The following is a 16,149-nucleotide window of genomic DNA, read 5'->3' as shown; positions in this document are numbered from 1 at the left end:
TACACTAATCCTGTGCCAGCCTGGCAACACAGACTGCACCATGACTGTATGCCAAGGAAAGAAGAATAAAAATGTCATTCTTCTGAGTGCACTGCATACTGAAGTAGCAATGAGCAAAGAAGGAAAGAAGAAACCTGAAACCATTACATTCTACATTGCAACAAAGTACAGACTGTACGTGGTTGATCAAACGGCCCCTAAATGTACTACTAAGGTTGCATGTAGGAGATGCATGTCCTGTACATCATCTTATACGTGGTGGCAGTAAATTATAACAAACAAGAAAATGGACCGAAAGAAGTTCATACCTCAGCTAGTGAATGAACTACAGGGACCCAAAGAACAGGAAGGAGGACAGACAAAAGAACAGGGTACGGGACAAAATCGTCTAGAAAGTGGAAGAAATACCGAATCAGCCTCTGCAAATGCAAAAGGACCAACAACAACTGTGTAAAGTGCCACAGACCCATATGTAGGAAACAGAAATCATCTGTGTTAGGTGTGTGTACCAGATTCCAGTGACCTTGAGTGAAAAGTGGAACAAAGCCGTGTGTAGAACACACGTGAGTAAAATATGGACCATACGTACAAATTATGTCTAGAAGGTTTGACAAGTAGTTAACATATGAAAGTCTGCAGTTTATGAAACTTGTTAGCATGAACAGTGATAAATTGCTAAGATATTTCTTTGGGTGAAATAAGTAAGTAGTGCTTTAAATACTGTATTAAATAACTCAAAAAAGGTAGGGATTAACATACACTAAAATAAAATACTTCTTTAAGTCAAATATAAAAATATTTTATTTGAGGCCAAAATGACTCCTTTCTGGAATTTTAGGAACTTCGCCGTTCCAGAGTTAAGTTGTTCAGGTAGTAAGAGCAGCAGTGTGACCATGTGCACTTGAAAATAACCAGCATTCAGAATTTGCCAATAATGCGGAATAAAACATTTTGTTTCAAATAAATTGATGGGCTCAGTGTATTTTTCTTCAGATTTATACTTTAGTTTCAGTAACCAATAAGCAAGTACATCTGTTATTAATTGAGGAAACTGGTGTCAGTAGATCTGTTAATCAGCAATTTACATTTTGTTTCTACAAGAAGATTGAATTATTAAAGGGAAAATCTCTCACTTCAGAATAGAAAATTATATCATGTAAGCTGGTTAGGGAATCTTCAGCTGTTACACAAAGATTGAAAAAAAAATTGATCCAAGAGTAAGTCAGAATTGATTTTAAAGTATATGCAAATCCAAAAATGGTTTGGATGCCAAATGGCACAATAACTAATTAATCAACTATCATAGTATTAGTGAACTTTGGAAAATAAGACTTATTTTATGTCACACTTGCTAGTGCTTTATCTATTTCACTAAGTTTAATAGAATATTTAATCTAAAAATGTAACATTCATGTGATGATTTTCTTATCATGTTAAATTTCTATTAATGGTAGACAGTACTTGAAATTTCTGTGTGTACTATTCTTCTCATATATTAAGATTCTTTTTCCATTTAATGTGGTGCTTTAGATAGCTATTACATTTTTCTTTTTGCAGTGCTTATGGGAATTTAACTGTAAGGAGTCTGTTGGATACTATTGAGCATTATATGAAAGAGTTCGATTTTCCTGATCCCTACTTACTTGTAAGTAAACACTACCTTTGGCCTACATGCAGTACATGTTTAGTGCGTAGTACAATAATATAAAAGAAGTTGTTATTGGTACAAATACAGTTTACTCTCTATTATTTGTGTGCAGATCATCTGGTTTGCAGATTTTTATATATATATATAAAAATCTAAAAACACAGATGATGTGACTAACCGGACGAAAGTGCTGGCAGGTCGATAGAAACACATACATACACACAGAATTCTAGCTTTCGCAACCAACGGTTGCTTCGTCAGGAAAGAGGGAAGGAGAGGGAAATACGAAAGGATGTGGGTTTTAAGGGAGACGGTAAGGAGTCATTCCAATCCCGGGAGCGGAAAGACTTGCCTTAGGGGGAAAAAAGGAGAGGTATACACTCACACACACACACACACACACACACACACACACACACACACAAATCCATCCGCACATACACAGACACAAGCAGACATTTGTAAAGGCAAAGAGTTTGGGCAGAGATGTCAGTCAAGGCGGAAGTAAAGAGGCAAAGATGTTGTTGAAAGACAGGTGAGGTATGAGCGGCGGCAACTTGAAATTAGCGGAGGTTGAGGCCTGGCGGATAACGAGAAGAGAGGATATACTGAAGGGCAAGTTCCCATCTCCGGAGTTCTGACAAGTTGGTGTTAGTGGGAAGTATCCAGATAACCCGGACGGCGTAACACTGTGACAAGATGTGCTGGCCGTGCACCAAGGCATGTTTAGCCACAGGGTGATCCTCATTACCAACAAACACTGTCTGCCTGTGTGCATTCATGCGAATGGACAGTTTGTTGCTGGTCATTCCCACATAGAAAGCTTCACAGTGTAGGCAGGTCAGTTGGTAAATCACGTGGGTGCTTTCACACGTGGCTCTGCCTTTGATCGTGTACACCTTCCGGGTTACAGGACTGGAGTAGGTGGTGGTGGGAGGGTGCATTGGACAGGTTTTACACCGGGGGCGGTTACAAGGGTAGGAGACAGAGGGTAAGGAAGGTGGTTTGGGGATTTCATAGGGATGAACTAAGAGGTTACGAAGGTTAGGTGGATGGCGGAAATACACTCTTGGTGGAGTGGGGAGGATTTCATGAAGGATGGATCTCATTTCAGGGCAGGATTTGAGGAAGTCGTATCCCTGCTGGAGAGCCACATTCAGAGTCTGATCCAGTCCCGAAAAGTATCCTGTCACAAGTGGGGCACTTTTGTGGTTCTTCTGTGGGAGGTTCTGGGTTTGAGGGGATGAGGAAGTGGCTCTGGTTATTTGCTTCTGTACCAGGTTGGGAGGGTAGTTGCGGGATGTGAAAGCTGTTTTCAGGTTGCCATTACACCAACAACCTGAAAAAAACTTTCACATCCCGCAACTACCCTCCCGACCTGGTACAGAAGCAAATAACCAGAGCCACTTCCTCATCCCCTCATACCCAGAACCTCCCACAGAAGAACCACAAAAGTGCCCCACTTGTGACAGGATACTTTCCGGGACTGGATCAGACTCTGAATGTGGCTCTCCAGCAGGGATACGACTTCCTCAAATCCTGCCCTGAAATGAGATCCATCCTTCATGAAATCCTCCCCACTCCACCAAGAGTGTATTTCCGCCGTGCATCTAACCTTCGTAACCTCTTAGTTCATCCCTATGAAACCCCAAACCACCTTCCTTACCCTCTGTCTCCTACCCTTGTAACCGCCCCCGGTGTAAAACCTGTCCAATGCACCCTCCCACCACCACCTGCTCCAGTCCTGTAACCCGGAAGGTGTACACGATCAAAGGCAGAGCCACGTGTGAAAGCACCCACGTGATTTACCAACTGACCTGCCTACACTGTGAAGCTTTCTATGTGGGAATGATCAGCAACAAACTGTCCATTCACATGAATGGACACAGGCAGACAGTGTTTGTTGGTAATGAGGATCACCCTGTGGCTAAACATGCCTTGGTGCACGGCCAGCACATCTTGGCATAGTGTTACACCGTCCGGATTATCTGGATACTTCCCACTAACACCAACCTGTCAGAACTCCGGAGATGGGAACTTGCCCTTCAGTATATCCTCTCTTCTCGTTGTCCGCCAGGCCTCAACCTCCGCTAATTTCAAGTTGCCGCCGCTCATACCTCACCTGTCTTTCAACAACATCTTTGCCTCTTTACTTCCGCCTTGACTGACATCTCTGCCCAAACTCTTTGCCTTTACAAATGTCTGCTTGTGTCTGTGTATGTGCGGATGGATGTATGTGTGTGTGTGTGTGTGTGTGTGTGTGTGTGTGTGTGTGTGAGTGTATACCTCTCCTTTCTTTTCCCCCCCTAAGGTAAGTCTTTCCGCTCCCGGTATTGGAATGACTCCTTACCCTCTCCCTTAAAACCCACATCCTTTCATCTTTCCCTCTCCTTCCCTCTTTCCTGAGAAACAACCGTTGGTTGCAAAAGCTAGAATTTTGTGTGTATGTATGTGTCTGTTTGTGTTTCTATCGACCTGCCAGGGCTTTCGTATGGTAAGTCACATCATCTTTGTTTTGTTCTTTAGCATAATGTGGTATATATTTCTCTAGCAAATAGCAGTAAACAGCCCAGTGCATGGCAGTAAATGCCATTTCCAAATGATTGCCATGTGACAGCAGTGTAGTTTTTCCTTTGTTATTGACTGGCCTGTTCCATGTAAGTCAAAAACTCACAGTTTTCCGTTGTTAATGAGCATTTAAGTGTCAACAAAGCAAGTTAATGGAAATTTGTAAAAGAGATGATGAAGAAATGAAAGAAACATGTGTCATTGCTAAAACAAAAATGAGAATTGAAAGATTTGAGAAGGGAAAACTGCTGCAAAGCTAAGTCCTGATTGTGGTATTAGAATGGACACTGTTCGGACATTAAAAAGGATAAGCAGAAAATGCAGGGTTCTGTCAGGAAATATGATTCTAGTTGTAGATCATCTTCATGAAAAAGCATGAAGAGATCTACATTTGATAAATTAGATGCTGCTCTTTTTGCAATGATTTATCCAAAAATGAGCAGAAGTTTACATTAATTTGGGTTAGATATGACTGAATAAACTAAATTTTTTCATGAAGCTCAAGGGTTAAAGGGAGAATTTAATGCCTCATCTGGGTGACTAACCAGATTAAAACATCATCACTGCATTCACAAACTTACTGTGCAAGGAGAGTGGCTTAGTTCAAATGTTGTGGCAGCTGATTCCTTCCTTGAGGAAATCCAGAAATTCGTGGAAGAAGAGAATTTCACTCTAGACCAAATTTGTAATGCAGACAGAAGAGGTCTGTATTGGATATGTTTACCAACCAGAATAATAATAATAATAATAATAATAATAATAATAATAATAATAACAATAATAATAATATCAGAGCGATCAGCCAAAGATATCACAACTAAGGACCTCCCTGTGTATTATTACAAGCAAAAAATAGCATGGATGGATAGTGAAATTTTCAGAAACTGGTTCCACAAACATTGTGTACCACAACTTCGACAGTTCTAGAAAAGAAAGGATTGCCACAGAATACTGTTCTATTGCTTGATAATACCTTTTCACATCATGATTCTCTTGTCTGATGAAGGTCTCATTGTAACTGAGTTTTTACATCTGCATCTAAGTCAGTATTCTGCAATCGACATTATGATGCATTGCGAAAGATACCTTGTACCATTAGTAGTTGTTCCCTTTCCTATTCTACTCACAAATAGAAAGAGAGAAAAATGACTCTGTATGCCTCCATGTGAGCCCTTATTTCTGATATCTTATCTTTGTGATTCTTATATGCAATGTAAGTTGGATGCAACAGGATCGTTCTGCAGTTAGCTTTAAATACTGGTCCTCTAAAAAAACATTGCCTTCCCTCTAGGGATTGTCATTTGAATTCCCGAAGCATCTCCGTAACACTTGTGTGTTGTTCGAAGATACTGGTAACAAATCTAGCAGCCCACCTCTGAATTGCTGTGTCATCTTCCTTTAACCTGACTTGGGACGAATCCCAAATACTCAAGCAGTACTCAAGAATAGGTCGTACTGGTGTCCTACATACGGTCTCCTTTACAGTTGAACCACAGTTCCCTAGAATTCTCATAATAAACCAAAGTCAACCATTCGCCTTTCCTATCAGAATCCTCACATACTCGTTCAATTTCATGTCGCTTTGAAATGTTACACACAAATATTTAAACAACATGGCTGTGTCAATCAGGACACTGCTAATGGTGTATCTGAACATTACAGGTTTGCTTTTCATACTCTGCATTAACTTACATTTTTCTACATTTAGAACTAGCTGGCTTTCATCACACCAACTAGAAATTTTGTCTAAGTCACCTTGTATCCTTCTACAGTCACTCAACTTTGACATATTGCTGTAAACCATAGCACCATCAGCAAACAATCAGATTGCTGTCCATCCTGTCCATTAAATCATTGATCTATATTGATAACAACAATGGTCCTATCACACTTTCTTGGAGAACTCCTGATGATAACAGTGTATCTGATGAATACTCGCCATCAAAGGCAACACAGTTTTTTGTATGACTTAAGAAGTCTTCAAGCCACTCACATATCTGTGAACCTATTCAATATGCTTGTACCTTCAGTGGGGTACTGTGTCAAACACTTCCTGGAAATGTGGACTCTGCCTGTTGCCCTTCACCCAAAGTTTGCAGTATATCATGTGAAAAATGGTCAAGCTCAGTTTCGCATGAGCAATGCTTTCCAAACTCTCCTAACATGACTGCCATTATACAGCCAGTGGACCTAGGTATAATTGCATAGGTAAAATTGTGCTACCAGGTCGGTTTACTAAGAATGCTACTTGATAAGGATGATTTGGTGGCATTCAGGAAGAAGTAGACATTCAAGAAGTCTTACACAAGATTTTTTATGCCTGGCAGGAAGTCAAGCCTCATATACTAGTCAATGATAGAGGAGGATTCCTCAAAATATACAAGAAAGTGATTTTCAAGGTTGCATTGAGGAAGAAATAACAACTCCACAATAATGAATCTGGAAGAGGGTTTACATGGTTTTGGAGATGTGAATGAAGAAAACTTGAATAAGTGGCTGAAGATCAACACATTTGAACCTAGTTTCCAGTACATGAGTGACACTAAAATTGTGACTACTGCTTCACTTCAAAACAAGGACGAGAACAGTTAATATGAAAGTGGGGAAGAAGACAGTGATGTTGTCAGTCATTTGTACAACATTGCAGTATGTGGACTCTCTCATAGATTATACAGGCCAGAAGGGGGTTACAGTACAATGACATCATTGCTGCAAGAAAAGCTTGAAATTCTGTGCAAAAACATGTCAGCTCCACTCAGAAACAGACAAACATCACATGCTACTTTAAAAAATATATGGGTCTACTGTGCATATCCACATAATTTGGAACAACTTTTGAACAAAGAATACATGTAAGTTTTAAAATTTTTCCAGCATAAAGATTATTCCATGAAATTTCAGGATTGCAGCTGGGTAAAGTCAACAAATTGCCATGGTATTTTGGCTGACAACCTGTAGTGGTTCGCCTATTTTGTTTCTTCATTTGTTGTCCCTAGTGTTGACGTACTGGCTGCTGCACTGGCTGAAAAATGGGTTGTGGAAGTGCAACTACTGTCTACGGTAAATGATGTATCTGACAGATGCACAGTTGCATTTCACAGTCTTTTACTTTCACTTTTCACAACCCCTCACCCCCACCCCCAATAATACACAGTTATATATGGCCAGTGTACTATTGTTTGGACTTTCGATAAGCCTTATTACCAATTTTCAGGCGAACATCCACATAGTGCTACAATAGTTTCCTGTTGAACATGTGCGAGCAGCAGAAACCTAACCACAAAGTCCACAGTTCTTGAAGAATAGAAAGGTATATATGGTGCAGACACTGTTACTGTTTTAACACACTGCCTAATTGTGTTACACTTATTTCACAGTTATATTGTTGTTGATCTAACCAATACAGGTTCCTCATCAGAAACTTGGCCATGGACTGACTGTCTCATGACCAAAAATCGGACCCTTATATATCATCACAATATTAGGTGCTGAAACTACATATTGTTCAAAGTTTAATTTACAGAAATTACAATTAAAACTTAACTCATTAAATTAGCTGAATACATCGAAAAATTCGTTCTTTTTAACAGTTTCTCCTACTACAAGGGTTAGGCCGAATTATTTGTTTCAATCATTAAATTAACAAATATCATTACACAAACAATACTTTTGACAAATCTGTTAATTACTTTGGAATTAATTAAGGGCTGGCTGTGCTAACATGTTTTCAAATAGATACTTTAAGATTATTAGCATTTTGTCTTCCAAGTGTTTATAATTAGTATAGAATTTATATTTTTTTATAATTCAACAATAGAACTTAAGTTACAAAACAATTACTGATTTCACCCTATAACAAAAGATACTAACTAGCAATAGTCAACATAAATTAGAACATCAATTACATACATAAAACTAGCACAAAATTAAATCTGATGTTATATTCTTTAAAACTGAGGGCCAACCTTTCTCTTTTATGAAAATGCAGATTATATTCATGTATGTTAATCATAATTAGTTAAAAGTGAAAAACTGAATTTAAGGAGGCAGATGGTAAAACAAGAGGGTAAGCAAAAAATACCCCAGCTTGCTTCATCACAATCCATTCAGCCATCTTCAGGTGAGTGTGTGGCACTGAAGGTTGCTAGTTCACATTCCTAATTTTATACCAAAGATTGACATGGAGATGCATGTGCAAAGGCAAACACTACATGAGCGACCTATGTCAAATTTTGTGCCCTCTTTAAATATTGCTCCAACTGTGGTGTGCAGGGGCATCTGAGATGGTAATACTGCTTGCATTCCCTCTATCAAAAAGTGGGCCCATGGAGTTAAAAACTCAATTGTCATATTGATAATAACTGTTGTTGGATGTGCCATTCTTCATAAAATGTGTTCTTTCTTAAGATATTAAAGAACTCACTGGTTCTCACACCTTATACAGTTGAAATCTGCCATCGTGATTAGTAAGATGTTCAACCAAACTTATTTCCACTAATTCCTTAATAACTGAATCCTCGAAGATCTTGATTTCATGCAGAATAATCCATGAAATGTCCTATGTGGATACTATGCTTGGCTACTGCTGACTTACAGGGTTGTGGAAGGCAAGTGTGGCGATTATGTTCAACACCCCTTTCACACAAAGTGTGTTTAAAACTATCTCAGTTATTCATGCTTTTCGATTATTTGTACATATTCTCCCCCAGATTACCTTGAATAATTGGTAGTGTACTGTAGTTGTAAAGCTGTAGTACTAATTTCGCTCTACCTTAAAATTATTTGGTATTGTTAAGTGTGTTGTCTGTCATGTGCTTTTATTCATTCATTATCATCATAGAGAGAAATTGGCGTGCAAACAGTTACCTGAAAGAAAAGCTATAAAATAAATAAAATTATGGTTTTATGGAATGGAAAAATATAATCCTGCAAAAACTGTGTTAAGGAAAAAAATTACTACTATCTACATAATTAATGATGTATATGATATGTATTTTTTGTATAAAATGAACATTCCATCCACGTATTTGTTAGTTTTTCAGAGAAGTAGGTGGCCTGGCCAGTATTTCCTTTCATAGTTCCCAGTAAATCCGGTAATAACCATCCTTCCTATCAAAAAAACCTTTTTAGCCCTCCTTACTGAGGCTTCTATTGTCTACATTGTTTCTGCTCTTGGCCAAATGGAACTATAATTACATCTAAACGTTTCATGGTCCCACACCCGGTTCAGTCCTAAACTCTTCATTCAAATCTTTCTGTTCCAGAGACCTTCATTCCATCAAAGACATAACCTCCATTTTCACAACTACTGCTCTGTTCTAGTTAAAGATCTCCTCCCATGCCCCTGGAGACTAAACTGGAAATACCACTTCATCATACAGTCACTAGCCACAAACAATAGGCCAAGCATTGAAACCTCCTTGGAAAAGTTCCTTCTCATTTCCTTCAAACCTACACTCTTATTGCATTTCAGGAATTTCTCACTTCCATCAAAGCCACCCAGAAAAATCCACAAAACTTGAAGCTTAGTATGTCGTAATTCTTTGGCAGCTATGATCTGAAAGGAGGCCATTCTTTGCTGTCAACCTCACAGCAGACAAAGATCCACTACAAAGGTACTAGACTGTGGTGAGTGTATGACAGAGGGACTGCACCATCTCTGACATTGATACATACAAAACTGTTTCTCATGATTTGGAGCTGTAGAAAATCCCACACATCCAAGACTCCCCTCACTGTCTTCATAGATCTTCTGACATCAACTGATTGACTTATCCATATACCCCCCCCCCCCCCCCCCCCTCTCTCTCTCTCTCTCTCTCTCTCTCTCTCTCTCTCTCTCTCTCTCTCTCTCTCTCTCTGGCTATCCCCTGGTGTAATGCTTCAAAGCATCCATTGAATGCTCGTAAATTGCAGTAGATTGGCACCTCCCGTGTCAACTGAGGAAGCTTCCATTTTACATAAGACACCAACCATCTCCTGGAGTGCCCCAGATCCATTTCCACTGCCTCTCCCACTATACCCTCATCCCTTCTACACATGGGGTACCAATTATTAAAAATTCACCTCCTGAAACACACGTGAAAGCTACTCAGTAAAATTTTTGCAGTAACCATTGTCATGAAAGGCAGGATGCTCCTATTCCTTGTCAGCCTTTTTATGGGTCACGTGGGAGGGGCATTCCTTAATTCCCAGAAGTGGCATGTTGTCGATTGGTTCATATTCTATACTATATGTGAGATATGAACTCATGGTGCAGAAAAACAGTTCCACAGCTCTACTCAGACTCATTTTCATTGTCAGAATTGCTTTCCCAGATTTTAAGTCACTTTTCTGAAAATTGACATCCATCTTCTTGAGGTCTGTATTTAAACTTCTTTTCACATCAATAGAACCCCTCCCCATCACCTCCTTCCCCCCCCCCTCCCCCCCCAAAAAAATAATAATATAAAGAACCCTCTATAAAGCATTGGTACCTATGCTGTGTGAAATGATTCCAACACCAGATCCCTCAAGACACTTACAGCAATAACTTCTCCCACCCTTTCCTCTCCAAGTAACCCTCTGGTAGCATTCACAAACAAATCTTTTGAGCAGTGGCCTTCACCTCTGCTTCTCACCAATGGATTTCCTACTTTTAAACCGCATTATACCACCGTATTTCATTCGCACATTGTGTTCCAAAATTACCTTCAGGAAGGAGAGATGTTAAATTATACATTAATTGTTGAAGCAGAGTCTATAGGCTTTTCTTTACCCCCAGTTTCATCTAGGAGCAATCTACTAAAATTGCTAATTACTCCAAACATTAGCCATACGTATAACTTCACACAGCACTACCAGCTGTCTATATACTGGTGAAGTTAGAGCGTATGTAACCTGAGCATTGGTGTTAACTGAAATGTCCATTCCAAATGTTCTAATGTATTGTTAAAAGAATAATAATATTATTATTAATAATAATAATAATAATATTTTTTGTTGTTGTTGTTACAGTTGTTATATTGCATTACATTACTTCGCGTGCCTCAGCAGACTGGTGCATGTCTTTCAATTGGACGCCACTTTGGCGATTTTTGTGTCCCTAGTCTATCCCAGTAATTCTACCAGCGAAGGGGAACCTACAATGTAATGTGGAATCTAATCTTGCTGAATCTTCACATCATTGAAAGGTGAAGGCAGATTGGAAAATTCCCATGGTTTGGCCAAGATCAACTCTGTGACCTCCGGATTTTCAGGCATGCTCCTTACCACTAGATTATCAGGCCCCAAAGGAATAGCTAATAATGTAATTTCTTACTTTAGATTTGAATAGTTGGAGATTTTCAATATCCTGCTTGATGCCTAACAGAAACCTGTTAAAAACTTTTGCATCAGGATATAAAATCCATTCTGAATCCAAGACAGAGGATTTTCTTTTTTTTTTTAAGTGTAAAATATCTGTAGGAGTAAATAGGATGTAGGACCCTGAAGAGACAAGACATGCAGCTGTCAGCTTTATATATTATTCTTACTGTGTGCTATTGTAGAATAAACATCTTTTTGAAATTAGCTGCATTGCACCAGAAGTGAAGTGTTGGCAGAACTGAGCTGTTTGCATAAGTTATACACGTACTTTCCACTTTTACCAGACGTTGTTGAAAATTGGTCATTATGTCTTCAGTGATGCTATTTTTAAAACAATATTAGAAATTCCTGGATGGAGTGATCATAAAGTAAGGGAAAGGCAACCACATGTCTACAGCAGAGTGATGGCATCGAGCACAAAAGCGCATAACAGAAAGCAGTGTTTACATTAGCTTTCAGGCAATTACTCTTTTTCTGGCAGTAGCAGATGCACTCACACACAACCAGACAGACACCCAAACACACACTCTTTTGTGTTACATGTTTTTTTGTGCTCCATGCATCAGTCCACTGTAGGTGACTGGTTGCCTTTCCCTTATTTTACATAATAATTGTTTGTAAGTTTCACTAATAGACAGATTTGGTATTTTCTTAACAGCTGTTGCCACAGCAACATTACATAGCATTTGAAGTTTTATTCTTTTATTTGTGTACAGCAAAAACAAGTGGAGAATGAAAGAGCATTAGCACTTTTGCCCCATCATTTAAAATATGTGGACAGTTTGCCATGGGCCGAACGACAAGAAAAGCTTGTGACTGCTGTTCTAGCTGGAAACATGTTTGACTGGGGAGCTAGAGAAGTAGCTGAACTTATGGAAAATTCAGAGTTTGGCTTCAGTGAAGCACTTGGAAAGATCCAAGGTAAGAGCACATTGCAGGTAACATAGCTTTCATACAAAAGGTGCAATAAGGTGTATCGTGCACATTTTTAATACGAGTGAAGTCTTTGACCAAAAGTCCATCAATAAAATCTGACTTGTCACTGCAGAGGAAGGTAGTGATCCAGCAGTGGTTGAAAAGATTTTTATTCTAATATTTGACCACAAATTAGAATAAATAATGAAAAGTTTCAGCTGGTGGTAATTATATTCAGACCCTTTGATCAAAGACACAAACACAAATGTGCCATACAAAATTTTGCTGTGCTGCAATAGTATCGTCAATCAGTATATTACTGTAGCATCAGTCTCTAAAGAAGTACAACATGGTACATGAGCCATCCTAGAGGACAAATACATGTATGATGTCAAATTAGATTTTTGCTGCTGTATTATTCCAGTTGATGGTGCTATTTCAGCAGATTATTTAATGAACGTTTTATCATAACACATTTATACCAGAAAGATCTGAAGATAAATATCACTGACTGGAAAGGAAAGCATTAAACCTCAGAAAAGCAAGTAGTGAATGACTGACTGCTGTGTCGTCCTCAGCAAATGGCATCATTTCGATGTTGTGTATAGGAGTGCTGTATCAGTACACAGCTTTCCTGACCATTGTCAGATTTGCAGATTTTGGAGCCACTACTTCTCATTGAAGTAACTCCTCAGTTGCCATCATGAGGCTGAGTGGATCTTCTTCCAGTGCTGGCAGTAACAGGAATTGAACCTGAATCTGTGGCAGTTAATTGCACTGACCAGTCAGCTGTACAGGTGGACATCACTGACTGTGAATGACCATTTGTTGTAATCTGTCATTAAAGGATGGAATTAAAAACAGAACATACCTTCTGTGCAAGTATGTTGTCCATAGACTGTTTTGCATTGTGTGTTATATGCTATTTACATGAAAACAATGAAAAAATTATAATGAAACCACTTGTATACTATTCAACATACTTTAAAAAATTGGTGTAAATCATGGAAACATGAAAATGGCAAGAAATTGTTTTTCAAGCACATAATTTATAAAACATCAATGGACCATTTTATTAAATGTACTGACCATTAATATGAAACCCTCGTTTTGTAAACAAATTGATATTTCCTACTTTTTTTACCAAAAAATCCAGCGTCATATTTTATTTGTCTGGTTCTCTAGTTCATAAATACTTTCACAAGTTGTGATGTCTACCACATCTGAAGCAGAAATATATTTCTTTTTAATATTCACTTCTGAATTTACATCCACATTGAAAGGCACACAACTGTCATCATCACAATCACTAAAAACCACTGTCACTTCTTGCACTGTCGGTTTGTTGCCGAAAGAAAGTCCCCATCATATTGCCCGCAGATACACATTCAACAGTGATAACATTGTCATGTCTCGACAGTATGGATAATGTTAAAATCAAAGGACTGCACTTTGCTTGTGCAGTTTGGTGGCAAGAATTGTAACTGCTAATTTCATAAACTTGCACTATGTGATCAAAAGTATCCACACACCTGGCTGAAAATGAATGACAAGTTCTTGGTGCCCTCCATCGGTAACTCAGTATGGTGTTGGCCCACCCTTAGCCTTGATGACAGCTTCCACTCTCACAGGCATATGTTCAGTCAGGTGCTGGAAGGTTTCTTGGGGAATGGCAGCACATTCCTCAAGAAGTGCTGCAATTAGGAGAGGTATCGATGTCGGTCGGTGCGGTCTGGCATGAAGTCGGCATTCCCAAACATCATAAATGTGTTCTATAGGATTCAGGTCAGGACTCTGTACAAGCCAGTCCATTGCAGGGATGTTATTGTCATGTAACCACTCCACCACAGGCCGTGCATTATGAACAGGTGCAGTCGCTATCCCCGAATTGCTATTCAACAGTGGCAAGCAAGAAGGTGCTTAAAACATCAATGTAGGCCTGTGCTGTGATAGTGTCGTGCAAAACAACAAGGGGTGCACGCCCCCTCCATGAAAAACACGACCACACCATAACGCCACCGCCTCCAAATTTTACTGTTTGCACTACATGTGCTGCCAGATGACATTCACTGGACATTCGCCATACACAAACCCTGCCATCGAATTGCCATGTTGTGTACCATGAATCATCACTCCACACAACGTTTTTCCACTGTTCAGTCATCCAATGCTTACATTCCTTACACCAAGCGAGGCATTGTTTGGCGGTGACCAGTGTGATACGTGGCTTATGAGCAGCCACTCTTCTTTGAAATCCGGTCTACAGATGAGTTCGGCCTGTATGCTTTTGTGCTGTACATGACCCTTCATGTATCCACTTCACTATCACATCGGAAACAGTGGACCTAGGGATGTTTAGGAGTGTGAAAATCTCGCGTACAGACATATGAAACAAGTGACACCCAATCACCTGACCACGTTCGAAGTCTGTGAGTTCCACAGACTGTCCCAGTGTGCTCTCTCACAATGTCTAATGACTACTGAGGTCACTGATACAGAGTACCTGGCAGTAGGTTGCAGCACAATGTACCTAATATGAAAAACATATGTTTTTAGGGGTGTCCGGATACTTCCAATCACATTGTGTATATTTTCAAGATGTGCAGGGCAACGGTCCATGCTTTGTGACTGGCATTGTGGTTGGTGAACAATGTTTAGACATTATTAAAGAACTGTAGCTCCTTCAGTTTGCCATTGACAGAGGCAAATATTTTCAGACCCATCAGCATTGGTTCCTCATATTATCATTAGATGAACTTTATTGTTCCTCTCCATGGCAGTTTTTACTTACAAAAGGAAGCGTGTTACTTGCAGGAAAACAGAAGAAAAAAGATGGTTTTGATTGATATTAAAGATACTCTTAGCCTCATAATGGTGTTTGTTATTTTAATTTACCATTCCACCATTTGCTAACAGTTTCCGAATTTACACTTCACTTCACATAGTTTTACAGATCCCATTATACCACATTTAAAACTTCCGGTCTACCCATTAGGTGTGGAGAAATCCTTGATGGTGAACATATTGGCCATCTTAAGTGATTTTTCATGTAATATTGCTCTGTGGGACAATGGAAGTAAATTACCTCTGAAACCAGTAATTTATAATTTTTCCAGTTCTGTATATTCCAAATAACTAACTTTTTTGGCATTTGTCACTTTCATTTTCACCTTCCAAAATAGTGTTTTTGCTTTTAACAGTCGGATTCAGCATGGACACAGTTATCTCTAAACTATGTGTTAGCGCAACCCATGTTCTGCAATGAACATCTAATTTTTTGTCTATTGAATGAGGGAGGCTTCCTACATCTTTTTGCAATTTTTTCCATCTTAAAACAGTGACCAAAAACCATGGTTGCACACTTAAAACAGCGCAATAATACATCGACTTACAAAATAGTTACATACAATGCTACATACAATATGTTATTGTTAGGTGAAAGTGGCAGAAGATGAAGAACTAGTTGTATGATTTAGAAGTAGGGAGCTCCACAAAGTTGACCAGATAGTGTTTGTAAACACTGCTTGAGTCAATACTATGCCAGCAGCATTTTACATCATTCATACTTTTTTTATGAATGTTTTTTCAAGAAGTGTGAATTATAATTATGTTAAAACAAAGTCATATGCAATTTAACATAATGAACCTAGGAAATTTGAAGGGACCATTAA

General features: G+C 39.0%; 1 protein-coding gene across 2 annotated transcripts in view; it reads left to right on the top strand.

Annotated features, from left to right (window-relative positions):
- The window catches only part of LOC124596521 (4'-phosphopantetheine phosphatase), a 167,045-nt gene that overhangs the window by 93,866 nt on the left and 57,030 nt on the right, over positions 1–16,149 (top strand). For both annotated transcript variants that reach the window (XM_047135688.1, XM_047135687.1), the window contains exons 11-12: positions 1,558–1,645; positions 12,280–12,484. In XM_047135688.1, the coding sequence (XP_046991644.1) occupies positions 1,558–1,645; positions 12,280–12,484 (293 nt within the window). The remainder of the gene's footprint in view (positions 1–1,557; positions 1,646–12,279; positions 12,485–16,149) is intronic.

The sequence above is a fragment of the Schistocerca americana genome, chromosome 2 (genome assembly GCF_021461395.2).
Source record: "Schistocerca americana isolate TAMUIC-IGC-003095 chromosome 2, iqSchAmer2.1, whole genome shotgun sequence".
Taxonomy (NCBI): Eukaryota; Metazoa; Arthropoda; class Insecta; order Orthoptera; family Acrididae; genus Schistocerca; species Schistocerca americana.
The sequence above is the reverse complement of the archived record's forward strand: the minus strand, read 5'-3'. Positions and strand labels throughout refer to the sequence as shown.